The sequence below is a fragment of the Adelges cooleyi genome, unplaced genomic scaffold, assembly GCF_023614345.1.
Source record: "Adelges cooleyi isolate 19-005CV unplaced genomic scaffold, UGA_ACOO_1.1 ACOO_flye_CR_arks_rails_tigmint_CR_PRNA_23, whole genome shotgun sequence".
Lineage (NCBI taxonomy): Eukaryota > Metazoa > Arthropoda > Insecta > Hemiptera > Adelgidae > Adelges > Adelges cooleyi.
This window is the reverse complement of record NW_026095893.1, coordinates 16053233-16071726: the sequence shown is the minus strand read 5'-3', so window position 1 is coordinate 16071726 and position 18494 is coordinate 16053233. Positions and strand designations below refer to the sequence as shown.

General features: G+C 33.4%; 1 protein-coding gene across 2 annotated transcripts in view; it reads right to left on the bottom strand.

Moving 5' to 3' along the window:
• Nucleotides 1-4831: 4831 nt before the first annotated feature.
• LOC126835261 (protein rhomboid) overlaps nt 4832-18494 on the bottom strand; it is a 102626-nt gene continuing 88963 nt past the window's right edge. For both annotated transcript variants that reach the window (XM_050567732.1, XM_050567733.1), the window contains 7 exons: nt 12562-12674; nt 11214-11331; nt 7876-8045; nt 7674-7786; nt 7362-7462; nt 6973-7027; nt 4832-6589 (listed from right to left, as the gene is read on the bottom strand). In XM_050567732.1, the coding sequence (XP_050423689.1) occupies nt 6336-6589; nt 6973-7027; nt 7362-7462; nt 7674-7786; nt 7876-8045; nt 11214-11331; nt 12562-12674 (924 nt within the window). In that variant the 3' untranslated portion in view covers nt 4832-6335. The remainder of the gene's footprint in view (nt 6590-6972; nt 7028-7361; nt 7463-7673; nt 7787-7875; nt 8046-11213; nt 11332-12561; nt 12675-18494) is intronic.

Below are 18494 nucleotides of genomic sequence, written 5' to 3'. Positions count from 1 at the left end.
AAAGTATTTAAGGTGACGGTGGAGTATACAAATTAGTGGACAATTTTCAAAAAAATAGAGGTTTTATTTTAGGCCAAAACTAACCAAAAAGTCTTCTGGTCACTATCAATTTTACGGAAAAAAGTAAAAGGGCCCGCATTCATAATTTACCCTGAGCCTCGCAAATGATCAATAAGTTGGATTGTAAAATATATCTTAAACGTTAGAAGTACTTCTGTAAGTCAGTTAAACTTTTTTTTATTAGTTATATTAAATACAAATAATACGAACAATTTAAAATAAATATTGTTTACGTGCCTAATATATCTAACCCGTTTAAGCTAATGATTATGACGGAGTCAGAGAGTAATAATAATAATTAACGTATATAATAATTGTTATTCAATATTGGTGTTCTTCAAGTATTAACAAAATATATGTTTTAATTTTTTTATATTCAGGAAATTTCAAGAAGCTACGGCACAGTTTGATCAAATTCTATTTTACTAAAAAAATAACAAAACTTGCATATTTAAATTAATATACAGGTTGCTGTAAGAGATTCCAAAATCACTCCTCCTAAAACCTCTTACCAAAGGGGGGGGGCAGAAATTACAATGACCTTAAAATATCATTGTATGATAAAACCCAACAATAATTCACATAGGTCGCTTTTTAATAATTTTCTAAAATCAACAATAAGTCAGGTGACCATAAAATTCTAAGGACACTATATTATAAAGCAAGCTCAATATGGGTATCTCTAAATATTATTTACAGTCTTTTGAACGTGCAAAAAAAATGTACAGAAACGATTGCTTTATTTTCATGTATGTAAACAGTGAAAATGGAAACGCACATCGAATCACACAAGTGTTTTTCTAAATTAAAAAAATTGCGTTTTAGTGTTATCTTCTAGGCAAGAATTCAATGTATAATACTTAAGTAAAAAATCATATTTTTAAATGTTTGTTTACTTTTGAACTCGGTGTCACTTTTAAAACACATGCGCCGATGTGCAAAATTATACAAAAACCACATTTTCTAAGAAATAAAATAATTTATACATGTATAAAAAAAAAATGTAAGTACTAAATTTCACAATTTGCCCACCAAATATGTTTTGACCCAAGAGGTATAATTTGTTATTTATGTATCGCCAGCCATCGCAGCTGTGTCGCAAAAAGAAAGACTGCCGTCAAAAGTTTAGTTTAATAACTGTCAACCAATGCTACCAAGACTGTTTATAAACATTTTTTAATTTTCCACTATTATTGTTACTCTGAGTAATATAGTATCAAAAAAGAATCAAAATATCAATTGTTAGCAATTTTTGTACATTTTCGGCAAAAAATTCTTTATTTCAAAATGTAATCAAGTGTATTACCATTTAAGTTTAAAATACCGACTTTCAAGGGACTTTTTAGACCTACATGAAAAGCACAATGTGTTTTTAGTCGTTTTTTGGCTATATATTTTGTTCCCGTAGACTACTTTTTGCGCATCGATAAAGAAAACAAAATAATAAATTGCTGTAAAACAAACACATTAAGTTTAATAATAAATAAATATACACGTGCACGTTTAATTTATCACAAAAACCTGTTATTCTATCATTTTTGATAAATCAAAATACATTAAACAAATTGATTGATTGATTAAGGATAATATACTCATTTTACCTTAAAATAATCGCATTTTTTTTAATTGGAGGCACTTAAGTTTGTGTTATTTAGGTTTTTATAAGTTGATAGGGTTATTGAAAATACTAAAAAAGGTTAATATTTAGTAGTTTCATAATATTGATAAAATATGATAACAAAAAATGTTTTCAAAAGGAAAATCTGCAAAATTTAAATTATTCTAAGGAAATGTAATCGTCTTATCATTAATGAACCACCCTGTACATTCATATGTATATTATAAACTTACTTTTGGAGAATCTCCCCCCCCCCTCGAGAAACTTTTTGAAACTTATCCTGCATGTCTGTTACGTTAAAAAGAATTTTCTAAAATTTGTTTCAATTATTTTAGCCATGGTCAAAGTATTTCTTCTTCTTTACTCTTAATTTTAATCGTTTTTTGTTATAGTATCTTCGGCCAACAACAAAAATTAATTAAAATCTGTTTCTTATTTAAAATAATCTCAGCTCTTCGAAAAAAAATTCGATTTTTAACGATTATTAGAAAGCCTTTAAAATTGAGTTTATAATCTAAAAAAGTGGTTATGTAGTGTAGCCTAAAATTTAAGATTTTTTCTAATATGTTTTTAGAAAGCTAAAAAAATTATAATTAAAATGTGTAAGTTTCATACTGGGTTCTCCATAAAAATTCCGACCACGAAATAACGTTTTCCATTTTTACCACCTTTTACCCTTTATACGCTCTTAAGGGTTGAATTATGGAAAATCACAAAACGAAACTACTGACCAAATATGACTGGGTGAACAATATGATGTAATACACTCGTTTTCTCTTTATTTTTCCTGACTAAGTTTATGATACAACTATACAAGTCCCACAATTATACCCACCAAATGTACACCAGATCTGGTGTAAATATATACCAAATTTACACCAGATCTAGTGTGAATATACACCAAATTTACACTATCCAACCTAACCTAATCATGTGGTAACGCTTTTTTCGGTTATGTGCCAGAGCTAAGACATGAAAATGTCAAAAATATGATTTTCTCAGAATGAAAAAAAATGTACATTGATCTTTTTCCTCGCAGCCCTTCATTTTTCTCAACTCTAGGTTACATGCATTAGATTTTTGTGACAAAGTATTTTATCCCAATATCCATAAACTCTTAAAAATGTTTTGTACTTTGCTTGTGTCTACTGCTACATCAGATAAATCTGTACTCTCCACTCCATAAATCTCCTGCCTTTGGCCATCTTACTTCTGAGACTCCAAGAATATCAACTTTTATTCTCTCCATTTCTATCTTTAGATTATCGAGTTTGCCACGTTGCAATAGGGTTCTCACATTCTAGGTTGCTATTCGTCTATCTCTCTTGATCACTCTTTTCTCTCTAGTAGTTCCCACCTGGAGATCCGAATGAGGGACTATTTTACCTCCGGAATACTTTACTTGAGAGAACTTCGTGTTCATTGCTGTTACTAGAGAATGATGATGCGGTGGTTTCCCTTTTGCTTACCGCATCGCAGTGTAACAACCATTTAAATGGCTTCCATATCTGCTGGTTATTATTTAATGTGTAGCTGTTTCTACCTTTATATGGGTTACCTGCACCCACATACAATATTGTAAGAACTTCTGCCCTCCTACAAGTCCCTTTTGGTCGCCTTTTACAACAGGCAGGGACAACCGGTGGCCTATTCTAACCCTGACCACATAGAAAATTATGGTAGCAGAAAGAAGTGCAAACAGAAATAAAAGTTGTAATAAGTAAATACCAACTTTAACTTTCTATATGAACAATTATTAAATTTTATTATTATATATTTCTAATTAAAAATGATAATTATTCGATTGAAATTCATTCAAATCCTATATATTTATTGCTTAATCTTTCGATGATCGTTCTAAACGTTAATTTAAACGCACCTAGTAGAAGTTTTGACATTATTTTACATTGGTTTATTTGTTTAAACATTATCAATTATAGGATTATAATTAATAATTATTTTATATTTTGTTTATAGATATTAGAAGAGTACCTGCAATAAACAAAGGTAGTGACAATCATACATACATTTTTCGGAGGTATGGCTTGGTAAATTGCTAAAGGACACGTTTAACAGAAGGGGGCAAGAACTAAATTTGCGGTTAACTGTTGGTTAGTCTACCTTTACATTTACATTTACTGCTAGTCTGAGCAGTCAGTGGAGGTTTGTTTTCTGGTTTTTAATTTTAATATAGCGATTGTTCTAGATATTTTGAAGGGGGAGTGGTTAACATTTTCATATTTGGCTCGAAAAAGTTAGGTACTCCGTACTAATGGTGTTTATACAAATTGGCAAAACTATAGTCTTTAAATTATAACTCAAATTGTTATTAAGACAAATTAAAATACACTATTTTTTCAATTTTGGGGTTCAATATCGAAAGGAAATCCAATCGAAACCAGCAGTACCGACCTCTTTTTAGGCTTTCTGTTTCGCTAATCTAGTACACCGTATGTGGGCTTAAAAAACACATCATTATAAATGATACTATCGCATCGAAGCTAAAACCCCGGGTTTTACCCTAACAGGCTTGAAAATAGGTCAAATTATATGAAGGGCTACGGGAAAAAAAGATTAATGTCAATTTTTTTTTTATATGAGATTTTTGTATCAAATTATTTGTATTGACGTATTGTATCTTTTATGCACTCGATCCAGGGGAAAAAACAGATAAGTCGAGAGTAACAACCGCCGGAAGTTTAGGCATACAGGCAAAATGCATTACGTTTTGAAATTAAAAACATGATTTTCTAAGTCTTATTGTAATAATATTAGGCGTTTTTTCGATTTTGAAACTTTTAAAAAATACGAATGCCAATAATAGTCACACAGAGTGGGTTTAATGGAATATTACGCTATTATTATTAGATATTTTTTTAACTTAGGTCAAGATAAAGACTGGGTTTCCCACTATATTTAAATTTTAATATCTGTATATACCTAAAAGTAGTAGGTATATTATTCAGTATTCGATTTAAATGTATACGTATTAAATACTTTGATATTTAAAAAGTAATTTAAAAATTGTATGCTTGAAATAGGAAGTAGAAATAAGAAAAATTCACATTTTAAACGTTACAATACTATAAATGAACACTGTGTTTTATTATTATATTTGTTCATACTAGAAAAAAATAACCTTAATTAGGTACTCAACATTATAATGATAATAATAATAATAAATATATAGGTTTTTTTCACATTGAGTAAAACACACAAAATAATTAATATAGTGTATAATTATACTTGCTATTATTTTATAATAACACATAAAATAAAAGGTCGTGTGTTTGTGAAACGACGCCGGATATATTATTATCCCTAAAGTAATAATATGATTTAATTATAAACATAGATAGTACAATAAATATATATTATAGGTTGTATGACTAGATTTGTATTATGACAAGAATCAATATATACCGATTATAAATACTCGTATTTTGTAATCAATAACAATATTACACAGAACATAATAATAATATACGATAGTACATGAACTGTTTCACCCGTAGAGGTATATTTTATTATTTACAACTAAAACGCTATACGGCTAGAAAAAATTATATGATAATAACAATAATTGTATAATTAAATATTTTATTTAGCACGAACGACACGAACATGTTAATTTTTTTCCCCTTATGAACAATTATTTCTCTTTCCGCTAACTGGACTAAAATAATTGCATATTATTGTAACGCAGTTTAAAGCAGTCCAGCAATTTATATTATTCTACTTGGACAAAACGTACGGAGAAACTGAACTACATCAATATGTTTTCTCGTGTATTTTGCATGAACGGAAAATATCAACTTTTCGTTCGCTGTATTTCTATATGGAAATTGTCGAATTTCAAACTTTGACATACCTACTAATTTTTTACAACAGTAATAATATTGCAAACGCGAGCCAAAATAAAAAAAACTGCGAATGAAAATAATTATAAATAAAAAATAAGTGTTGGCAGTATTAAATACAATTATATAATAAAGCTAGAAAATCAAAAACGTGTTCAAAACGATTAACCCGTTAGTATTTACATAATTCAGTTATCAAGCATGCTTAATTTTTCAATGAATTGTCTCGAGAATAGTGTTTTTCATTTAGACTATACTTGTATTATGCAAAAAAAAAAAAAAATACGAAACCGCTTTTTAAATACATAGCAAAGATTTTTTTTAGATAATATAGTTGTAATATTTTTTGTCTTTTTTTTCCCTTAGTTAAGTGCGTGCAGTATCTATACATAATATATACATTTTTTTTTAAATATAATAACGAATAACGATGGATTCGCGAAATAACACATGCTTGTATGGAAAAACGTACCGAAAAAAAAGTAATAATAATAATATATATAAAAAAAAAAAAAATGTCTAGAGATTCGCATTCGAATAATAATAATAATAATTGTAAACGTGGACAAAAAAAAATCACAGACATAATAATAAATAAATTAAATAATAATAATAATAATAGTAGTAATAATAATAATTATATAAACAAAATGAGGGAAAACAAAAAAAAAAATTAGACAGTACGAAGATTTACACATGGAAGAATAAATAATAATGATAATAATTGTAAATTATTGCCGGGGGCGACGTCGGACGGTCCGGGGGGTGGGGGAGGGGGTGGTTTAAGGTTTAGCGTCTTAGGCGATGCTGTCGGGATGACTCAGGTTGTATGCGACCGCGAACAGGGTGCAAATGGCGTACACGCCCAAGGCAAACCACCAGATGAGCTGCTCGTGTAGTTTTTGCTCAAAGTTCTTCAACACCAACAGTCCTATGGTCAGGCCGGCCAAAGCTCCGGCTATGTGGGCCACGTAGCTGACGGGAGGGGAGTTGGAGGAGAAGGGTTCGAAAGCGTACCGCCAGTAAACGGCAAAGCCCACATCAACGCTGGCTGCAAAAGAACAAAAAAAAAAAATTATTATTATTATTATTAAATAGGTAGTCAAAAATCAAAAAACGCCAAGGATGAATGGACTTAGGCTGTAGCCTAGGAAGGCGATTTTGTGTGGCAAACAAAAAATTATATACTTAAAAGAAAAGAAAATTTTAAAAATATCTTCAAAACTAAAACAATTCAATGGTTATTTAATATATAAATTTCAAACATGTCTTTTTTTTCGCAATATAAATAAATAAAATAAAAATCTTTATGTAATTAATTACCAATTACAAACAAATTTAAGGGTACTGTACAATTCATTTTTTTTTTATCAATTTCATATTTGCCACAACGTGAGACAACATCTCAAATAATATTATAAAAGCGAATCTCACCGATGAACAGTAGGCCAAGCAAACGGAAAACTCCAAATTCCATGTTGTTGTAGTTCTGAAAAACATAAATAAAAACTATATTAAGTCAACGTTAAACATATCAAACACAGTAATACAAAATAATTAGCCATTATTTTTGAAACGAGAACCAAAATACGGTTAACCGGAGGTAACGATTCCCCTTTTTGGGTATTTGATATTGTTTTAAATTAGTATTGATGTTCCAAAAACAAACGAAAATTGAACTTGGTCAGATTTGGGATTTATAACATTTCTGGTAAGCAGGTATACGAGTAAAATGTACCGCGAATAATTTAACATACAGATAGTAATATAAATAACTTTTTTCGGAGAACTAATTATTGTTGTCAATTAACAATCGCACTCACCAACAATACATTTGCCAAATGAGCGGCCAAGAGAGCGTAAACGCCGCCCGAAGCTCCAACTAGACACACGTTGCTGTCGAATACCGAAGTGCCCAGAGAACCTGTAGGAGGAAAATCACAGCTGTTAAAAATACCAGAGACATGCAAATGGTTACATAGTATATATTTTTTAATACATCAACCATTAATTACAATAGGTACATTTGTCCGAAGACCTTGGCTTTTTATTAGTAATAACATTTGTTTTTGTGTGTCAACTATTTCATGTTTAGTTGTGTATTTTTTTTCTGTATAATAATATGTTGTGTTTACCTGCTAATACGCCGGCTATGTAGACGACGCCTATCCGGAGGGAGCCGTGCACCATTTCCAACGGAAGACCCACGAGCAGCTGAACGGTCAAGTTGAACACCAATGTTACCCAACTGGATTTTCGAAACAAATAAAAAAAAACAAGTTTTAGAAACATTATTTAATTTTAATGCGATAATTATAACAACATCATTATATTTACCTGGCATGGAGGAACATGTACAGCATAAATCTCCACAACTGCTGTCTTTTGTCCGGTCTGTAGATGAAAACACTGTCCATTGGCACTGAAGGAGCTGCATAAGGGCCCCATAAGTCTGGCGGTGGCGTTGAATCCAAACTTAATGAATAATAGTAGAGGTATGCTCCCAACTGGAAAAAGAAAATCCAACGATTCCGTTAGTTGTGGAATGGATGAAAAAATATGTATAATTTTTAACCTCTCCTATGACTAATACCGGCCAACTATAGTGAAATAAGCAATCCATTTCTCTATACGTTGAAGCGGTGAGGAAAAGTATAAGAGAGATTAGTTCAGAAGAATACTCAGAGATGAATACCGCAAAACATGATAGTTAAGATTAACTTTAACGTGTAAAACAAGATGAAAATAAGACGATTATATAAGAAGACGATTTGAACGTATCGAAAACTAAAATAAAAACAAATGAACAATTTCCATTCCTGTGAAGCATAAGGGCTCAAGTCCATTTTCACAAATAAAGAACAAAAATTAACTTGGGATCTCTGCACCAATAACAACAATTAATAAATATTCCCAAATGTCTCTGTACAAATCGTCGATCCAGTTATACGGATTTTGCACAGCGTTTTGGTTAGTTCCCATAATAAGCGTTGTAATGGATTTGTTCATGTCTTTTTAGTATTCTTTCAACTTTACCATGAACAAATAAAATCAATATAGGTACCTAATTCATACTGATGCGTGTTGAATACAATTTATATTATAATGTTGTATCGATTAGGTTTTACGTATTATTATGTGAAATTATCAGTCAAAGTTTGTCGAAAACAAGTGTAGATACGAGGCAAAAAAAAATTCAACGAGTGTGGTTTTTTATCTCTAGATTTGACCTACAGCCTAAACTTTATACGGTCGATTATTATTGTGAGAAGTAATCTAGCGAAAAATAATTACTTTTCAACTTGCATTCGACTATTTTACCGGTGATTCGGGACAGATTTCGAAATACTAATTAAGTAAAATGTTACTGAAAATCTAATCCAAATTGTCCACACCGGCCCCCCTTAAGTTTCCAAATATTATTTAAACGCTTTAACGTATAAACGGCGCGAGTACTTTTATTATTTATATATATATATATATATATATATATATATACAGGAAACGCGAGCTGATGTGAACCTATATAAAACTATTGAACGTCTTTAAATTTAGTCTTGCTTTTCCGCGCCAAGTTTTCGGTATCCGCACCAGACACAAACTCACACAAAAATACAATGGGCGTCAAGCTAGATGTGTACATATTATACATATATATATATATATATATATATATATATATATAAGACGTGAAAGACAGACGACAAGCGTACGACATTACGTTTCCTTTACACGTGCAAAGACGGGTAAATGTAAAAAAAAAACATTATTAAAAACTAAAGCGCGCAACCTTACTGTATACACAATTTGTTTTCGAAGGGGGTGGGGGGAGGAAGAAAAAAAACGCTTAACTCCGCACTTGCCCCGGCGTTTGGACAATAATAATGTAGATTTTTTAAAGAAAAAACGGGGTTCTCGTTTCTCTGTAAACTAATAAATATTATTATTATCATATACATATGTATATTATGTATTTCAAGACAAATCCCAGACAGACTCGAGAGAGAGCGAGAGGATAGCGGAGCACGTGTCGTTTGATTTACGCAGACGTTTCGATTTCCGGCATTAAGTTACTATATTTACAAAAAAAAAATATATATATACATCACGTTTGTGCGGCCCGACAGTGTTTTTACGACATAACGTACAAGATACACAATATGTATAAGAAGCACGGAAATAGACATCTTGGTGATACGCCGGGTGTGTGTTTAACAATACCACCACTTGTGTGCAAGATTTTCGGGTAGCTGTACATTTTTTTTATTTCTCTCTTGTTCCGGCCGGCAGTTTAATACGGTATTGGTTTAAGACCACGTCCTAATATAAAAGTCCCTACGCGGTCGGTTGGCAAACGGCAATAATAACAATAAGCATAATCTTTGCTTCTAAACTTCTAAGAGGACAGTGCCAACGTGTCCGCAATCGTTTGTATTTGGCGGCCGGACAAAAAAGTATGGTCAAGTTCACCCGTTTTGACAGGGAGAAGATGGATGCATGGGAAATATGACTGGTAGTTAGATGATCGAATATTAAATAGAAGCAGAAGACGTGGTCGGTGAAATTAGTAGTTTAATACTTATTTTGAACAGATAAAAAAACCGGAGCCAACATTTTAAAGGGACATGTTTTCTCTACTTCGCCTTCCGCCCCCTCCTTCCCCCCCCCCTCCGCCTTCTCTCAAATGTCACCCCTGATTTTTTGTAATATTATGTATGTATTTATTTGCATGCAATTAATGCCGTTATATTGTGATACACGGTTGCAGGCGACGGCCGTCTGAAAGAAATTAATCATCCGAGAAATCCGTAGGGAGAGTGTGTGTATTTTTCGTTGTTGTCGGGGGTAAGTATAATAAATGTAAGGTGGGTAGACACAGACAGCAGCAGCAGCAGCAGCTGTAACCGGTAAATGGTTTCCCGAAAATAGGAAATAGCCCGAAATATGGTCGCTGCTCCTGTTTAGCCCCGGAGGGTATATAATTTAACTCGCGTTTGACATCTGTTACAATTTCTTGTATTTTCTCTTTTTTTTTTTTTTACACTCGGCGCACTTTTGCTTTTCATATTATACTCGGGCCACGTGCCACATATGTTATTTGCTGTACGAAACCGGCTACCTATCCTTTTCTTCTGCGGGACGCGCACCTTTACCCAAAAGTGGTATAATAATAATTTCGGCTAATGACGGCGGCAGTTGGTCATTAATTATTACCCAGCTGGGTACGCACTAAATCCCTGTCTACCGCACAGTCGTTTATTTAAGACTCGGAGGCGCCCGTTGGCCGGTAATTCCAAAAAATCTTCTGCGACGTTATTATCCATAACACTTTACATACTTCCTTAGCCACCTTGAATACATTTATGGTAGGCCGACACGAGTAGATAATAATATTAATATGTTACTTTTTATCAATTTTAGCGCAATTGATTATGTCATAAAAATAGGTATTATGCAAATTTAAAAATAAATTTTGCTAATATATATATATATATATACATATATGTCAAAATAGGTCCCTTTCCCTCTGCTCTTAAACACTACATAAATATTAATAAAAAAATATACGGTTTAATTAATTTCATCAAATTGCTGGTGTCATGTTAATAGAGAAATAACAAAACAATCGGTTCCGGTCTTACAAGTAATTATAATAACACTATGATGAGACTTACTTCGAAAATCGTTATCATGAGTATGAAGAGTGGCGGTGGGCAGCACCGGTAGTTGTCAGCGTAGTACTTTCGGTCTCTTTCGTCCGTCAAGAACTCGTCTGCCACTAAACGCACCATTCTAAAAACCAAAATAACATACCCCGCATGATTAATAACATAATATTGTTCACAACATTAATATTAATAATAATTATTATTATAGATTCGTGTCTGCGAAAAGGACAGAGTTATAAATGTTTTGTTGAAACGTCACGGTTTTATTTTTTATCAAGAAAAAATAATAAACTGGGTGTGTGTGTGCATTATTCTATAATATCGTCTCCGTATCACGAAAACATGGAGTTTGCTGGCCGGCAAATCATCGGTGAAACGTGGAAAAATAAAAGCATTAATTCTGTAGACTGCGTTAACTCATCGATGTGAATATCAGAGTAACATAGACGGACTGTATACAAAGGAAAATTACATTGGATCAAGTTTTCTTACACGACAATCCCAACTTTGCCTTATTTTATTTTACCCTTATGTCATTACAATAAGGTTGTAGGAGTTGCTATCAATTGTAATAATACAGATCTCAAACAATTATTGTAATTTATTTGGGAATTACAGTTTTTTTTTAGATAGATATTAATTATTGTAAATAACACCAGGTGTGTTTAGAGGGTTCAAAGATGATAAATTATTTTGACCAGAGGTTTTGTTAATGTACTTTTCACGGCCTCGTCATTCGGAGAAGAAGGTTTAGGTTAAGACATATTTTACAATCGTGTTTTACAACCGAATGGTATAAAATTCACCTTTTTAATAATTATGTATTGTAAAACCAAAAAGCAAAATAGGTAATTAAAAACAATTTTGTACGAGGCAACATTTAATTACATTTAACGGTTGTAAGGGTTATCGGAGCCCACTGTACTTTGGACATGTGCTCGAACACGTGTGGTTAATTATTTATTATTGCACTATTTTAAAAGATAACACTGATACACTGATACTGATATTTTGTAAAAAAAAAAATAATAATAACTTATTACATAACTGATTTGTGTACGTGGGTATTTTTATAGCGAGGTTTGCACGGCCGACGGATTCGTACAGTGTCCAGGTTAATTAGTTAAGAATATTTTTATTATTTTGCACAACGGGCCAAGATAAATCAGTATTATTTCAACGTTATAAAATATAATATTGTAATATAAGTCGGCAGATTCAGCTAACTGGAAGGACTATCGCATCTTTGCGATAGTCGAAACAGAAATAATATTACAAATTGGTTTCAAAGTTCAAACCCACCGAATATACACACACAGCGTATGCGTATCAACTTAGATGCACATGTACTCACTTTTGGCGTAACGTCGGTTTTTTGATTAGTATATGAAAGTCGTTTAGGCTGTTCACTTCTTTGTCCCTGTGGTGAATGGCACATTTAAAGCTTCGCCTCCGTTTGCCGGACATCTGTAACACAAAGTAGGTACAATGTTTAATAATTGTTGTTTGGGCTCTGCGCCAATAATAATATTCTCTGCACATCGCCACACACTAGTTTAAAAAATCCAATATAAAATAGTGTAAGTATAAAGAGCTAAATCTACCTCGAGGATGGAATTATACATTTTCGTGCTGAGAAATCTCCTAGTTGCATTTATGTAATCGTTAAATCATTTTTAAAGCAAAACAAATTTACATTTTTTCTGGCTAACTTTTCAGAGACTTGGTTTGCTTCCTTCGACGCTTTAATCGAGATTAGTGCAAGTTTCAAACTCATATATATATATATACAGTATATAAGTACATATATACAGAACTTTGCGGAACGCCAATTACATATTATTAAAGGCTGTAAAGCCGATATCGGTTTGACACACGGATTTGATTAATTAAACTTAATACTAAACACATTTACCAACAATTTACACGCATCGAGTAACGCGTTAATACACTTTTTAAACGACTTTGCCACGAAAGTGCGCCAACTCGGGTAAGCTGTAAAGTTTACTTGACTTCTGGTTTAATACGCTTTGTAGTGTATAATGTTTCCACAACATGCACATAATCGTTCGGGCTTTCAAGTATAGGATATATTGTAAAATAAAGAAAAAGACAATTCTATGATAAGTATCGATTTGGTTAAGCTCTCATTGATCTTATCTCAATGTGTTATAATCTTGCAATTACAAAAACAATATTTTTAATAGTATACACGGCTGGTATTTTCTACTTGAGCTGAATATAGAGAATTTTATTGTATTGCACTTTCTTACAAAATAAAAACATATTAAAACGATCATCTGTATTAACTGTGTTTAAGATCTTGGGGTACAACATAGTTCTGGAATCTGGCCTTTGCGCATAGATATAATAGATAATATAATACAGCGGTAAATACCGACATTAATATATTATTATTATTAAAATGTAATGCTGTATGTCCATCACGTGTACGAAATTAAAACGACTTGGGCACGGACGGCGGCGACGGTCCGCTTGTAGTTAGGTACCTATTTATAATAATATTATTATTATTTTTTTTTTTTTAATATTATTATTATTCAAACGGTATATTATAATATATCTTATGAAGGTATAATAATATGCCGTACGCCACCGAAACGATCCGTACCGAGGCTGTCGTTTAATTTTTTTTTTTGTTTTTTTTTTTCTATATTATTAAGAATTCACCGGAGATAATAATAATATTAAATATAATGTACGGGGGGGGGGGAATGAGAAGTAAAACGGTTTTCGTTTGTCGATTTCGTGTGTCCGCTCAACATAATATTTATACACACACACGGGCACCGCATATGAAATGAGGAAGAAGACGGATCGGCAAAAAAACAAAAGTATAATAATAAAAAAAATATATTATAAAAACCGAATGATAAAAAAAAGTCGCGTGCGTGTCTGTATTTTAGGACACTTATTATTCACCGGATTGTCCGGATAAATTACGACCGAACCGCCGCCGGATTGTACTTAAGTATGTGTGCAAGTAGGTATTTCCGTCGCGCATACATTCGAAGTCAGTCATCGCAGGAATTCCGGGGATATAGACGTGGTGTACCTCCTATACCTACATATCACACGGCACCGGCATTTGTCATCGTTGTGTGTAAAAGGGTGGTGGGATTGGTTGTAAAATGATAATAAATGAGGATTCGAAAAGTTCGTCGCGGCAAAAGCCAATACGACTGTCATGTGGTGGTAATTACCATTTGAAATTGAATTCATTTCCAGTGATCGTTGTACACACTGAACTTCTCGGTGTTAACTTCAAACCCACACTTTACAAAACCGCACAACCGCCGCCGAGCAAAACAGACTATGGCAGCTCTGAAGTATCCTCGTTTTTCGAGCACTTTTATACTTGGCTCGATTCGCAACACATTATACTAATCGGTAATTTGTATTTATTTTAGTCAATTACATTGTTACACCCTCAAAGTGTAGAATGAGTAAACGGAATATTATCAAAATTCTCATCATATTGTTAAATGTACATTACATATTACCGTACCGGGCGAGTTTGTATTAAATTCTTTATTTTATCCGTTTGGGAGTGTACTTAATCGTTTTTCGGCCGCATACCGTTGGTGTTTTACAATTAAATACAATTATTACAACATTATAAATATTATCAGCTATCCGATTCATCGAGCCCCGTGGAAAAACCACGGTGTCTACTTCATTTTTTGTGTTTTGTATTTTTCGTCTACACATTATAACAGCGTTGGACATCATATAAAATATCTATCCTATATTGGACACGATGGTGTGTTAATTATTACTACAAGCGATCGTCGGCCACGGTCTATTGGCAAGAAAACGAAGAAGGCGCGGTGGCCCTCTCGAGGAAAGGAAAAACAATCCGATGGGAAAAATCTCATCAGACTGTGGAAAAACGGAATTTCTAATTAACGTTCGCAGTGTCGAATCCGCCTCTCAGCCGGCAACGGAGGTCGGTGTCACGGTCGGTCACGGGCATCTTCTGTTACTCCTACCGCCGTTTGTCAATATACATACACCCACTACACGCTAAAAAAAAAACGCGTTATTATTGTATATATTATATTATTTTTTGGTTTTTTATTTTCGTCCCATTCGTGTTCCTATTATTATTATTCACTCGAACGATTACGGGTGCACGCTGTCGTTAATGACGTAACCTTAACCGTGATGACACTGATACACACTGCAGTATATACGTTAATTAGTGTGCATTATATACACTATAAAGTATACAGGTATATTTTACTCTCGAAACAATTTGTCACGGAAGCCTGTACCTCTACTCGTCGCAAACGGTTGAATAATAATAATAATAATGCGCTACGGAAGCGCGGGTATAGAATTTAAGAAATAATAAAAAAAAGGATTAAAACGAAAAGTCGAGTTTTTTTTTATAGTTTTTAATCGGTCGCGGTTCGCTCGGCCAATTTGGTCGGTCACGGATCGTTTTTGGAACGTCACACGGGTGCGCGATACGGACGTCGACACTTGAACTTGGGTAATAATTTAAAACAAATTATCAATGTATTTATAATGTCGAGCCGCCCTGTAGCGACGTTGAATTTTCTCGAAATCAAAAGCGCAATTTAATCGTATAATACAGTTTAGTGAGAGATTTGTTGAAATAAAAATAAAAGTAGCGCTAATTTTAAGTTTTAAGGCTTGTTGAGGTTTTTAGAATTCCAAGCCGCCCCCTCCCCTCGATCTCCGCCAACGACTCACAAAAAGATAAATCTGATCGCAGTGTCCAACACGGCTGAGTGTAATTTCCAAATAGAATAGGTATGGTAATATTTTAATTATTATTCTATACCGACATTTTTTTGGAAACAGTTTTGATGTACACATATATGGTTTTTTTTCCTATACAATTTTTAACAATACAATATTGATGATACATATAAAATATAGTGTAAAACATAATACAGGTGTATTGTGGATGTGTTTTGTTGGTGGTATATTGAGAAACGCGCAATACTTGAAATACCACCGAAGGTTTAATCTCTCGCGGAAAGAAAAAATTCAATTTATCCTCTTACAAGTGGCTATGTGCGGCTCTGCTGTCTGCGGTTGTGTGGCATCCTCTTGAAATACAATTTTAAAAGCGTTTTTTTAGCAAGATTACTAAATAGTACGTGGCGGATTTTAGGTCGTGGCAAAAGAATTGAATAAGAAAATATTCCCAAAATGTGTCCCAACTGTTGATCAATTAAATATAATATAAATATTTGGCGACGCATCGATTGCGACGGGCACCACGGCGACATTGCGGCTAGAACTTTGGGACGGCGGCGGCCAGACCACGCCGGGGCGCGCGTCCCGTAGCGTCCCGCAGCCGCCGCCGCCGGTGTCCATTATGTTGTCGACCCCGCTGCCGCACCGTGTGTGGCGCCGGCCGGCGCTTCCCCGCTGCTGCCGACGCCGCAGTGACGACCGGCAGACACACGCGTTATTTATTTTTCTGGGCTCGCACCACCTTATTGGTTAAATAAGTATTGGTATAATAATAATATCGTCATCAGCATCTTCATCTTAATCGCGGTGTGTATGCGTGCGAGTGATTTTTTTCCACCCGTATATATCTCTGTATTACACCTATCCCTCGACTTTTTTTTCATTTTATACACCTCGTTGTGTTTCTTATTATTATTTTTTTTTTTTTTTTACAACGACGTATATTATAATACCGATATTATTTTTATGTTCTTATTGTTGTTTGTTGTCGCCGTAATATCGTGTACCACTACATTATTGTTGTTGTCCCGATATTGTTATGTTATTACACGGGACGGTCGACGTCGCCGCGGACGCTGCGGGAGGTGCGCGCTTTACGCTGGCCGTCGCTCGTGCGTTTTATACACACGCACTGCACCTTTAGCCACCTACGCTTTTGAGCGGCGGACATTATATTATTATTATTATATGCATCTCATTTAATAGCCGCCGCCGCTGCTATTGTCGTCCTACGACGTCTGCCCACTTAACGTCAATGCACGGCCGCCGCAGACTTTATTAAGTATCTATAAACGTATTACATACACGTATGTATATGATACACAGCCGCAGTGTTCGATTCGCGCGCGCGTGTGCCTCGGTGGCCGTCGTGTCGTTGCGCGAAGGCGTATTTCTCACGGTATTAAAGACTTGTCCGCAGACGCAGCCCGCAGCCGCCGCGGATGCTGCGGCAACTGACCGGCCGCGATGGACGCACAAAATGCACACACGTTCGGATGTCTAAGATGCTACTTGTTGGACGACTACTGATGATTCAAATAACTATTGTCTTATCAAACCGTTTTGCAACGCATACAACTGATAACAGATTGGATATAAGTTGTGCAATTGAAGTGCAAAAACCGGTTTCAGGGGGAAAATCCGACACGGTGGTTTTTTTAATATATAGATAAAAAAGAAATGTTAAACAAAATTAGCTACTTTAAATACAGGGTGATTCTTAAAAACTAAAAAAACATTAAATTGTATTCGTTTTCCGTGAAAATTTGTGTTAAACGGACCCCCTGTATAATTTATACATAATATTATATTATATTTACTAAAACACCCACTCACCCAAACCACCTAAGAAAATGGTTTTTTAAAAATTTAAGAAGTTTTGTTAATTATTTTGGATTCATCTTAAGGTTTGGTCGGTTCGAAAAAAATTCCTTTTTGATTATTTTATAAATTTAGGTTTGCTTTTACTTCAGTTTTTAGATTATTATTTTTATTTTTTTTTATCGCTTTTGTGATTACACATTATATCAAACTATATGATTTTTTAGATTATTATTTAATTACATTTTCAAATAGTTTTCGCAATTAAAGTTTATTTACTAGTTGATGGTTCTTTGTCAAATATAATGCATAATATATATGACTTTTGTTTTAAATACAAGTTGAATAAGGCATATTTATAAACAGTATTATAAATGCGAATGCCTTTAAAAACTTTTTAAGGGGTTGACAAAAAAAAACCGAAACGTATTTAATTACTTTGTTCAGTTAATTAATCACATTTTGATTTTGTGTTCGCCGATAAAAAATAAATTAAATAAATATTAAAAAAACCGTATAACGGTAATAATTCTTGCATGGGCAATGAATGGTTTTTTATTTTCACTCGGAATCCAATTTATAACAACGATGTGAAATGTGAATGACCGATTCATAGACAATATATACTATACTGTTTGTAATTACATATTTGTGTGTGTGTATTGTGTAGGTTTAATCTTGTGTATCGTCCTATTCCCATTCACATTGTTC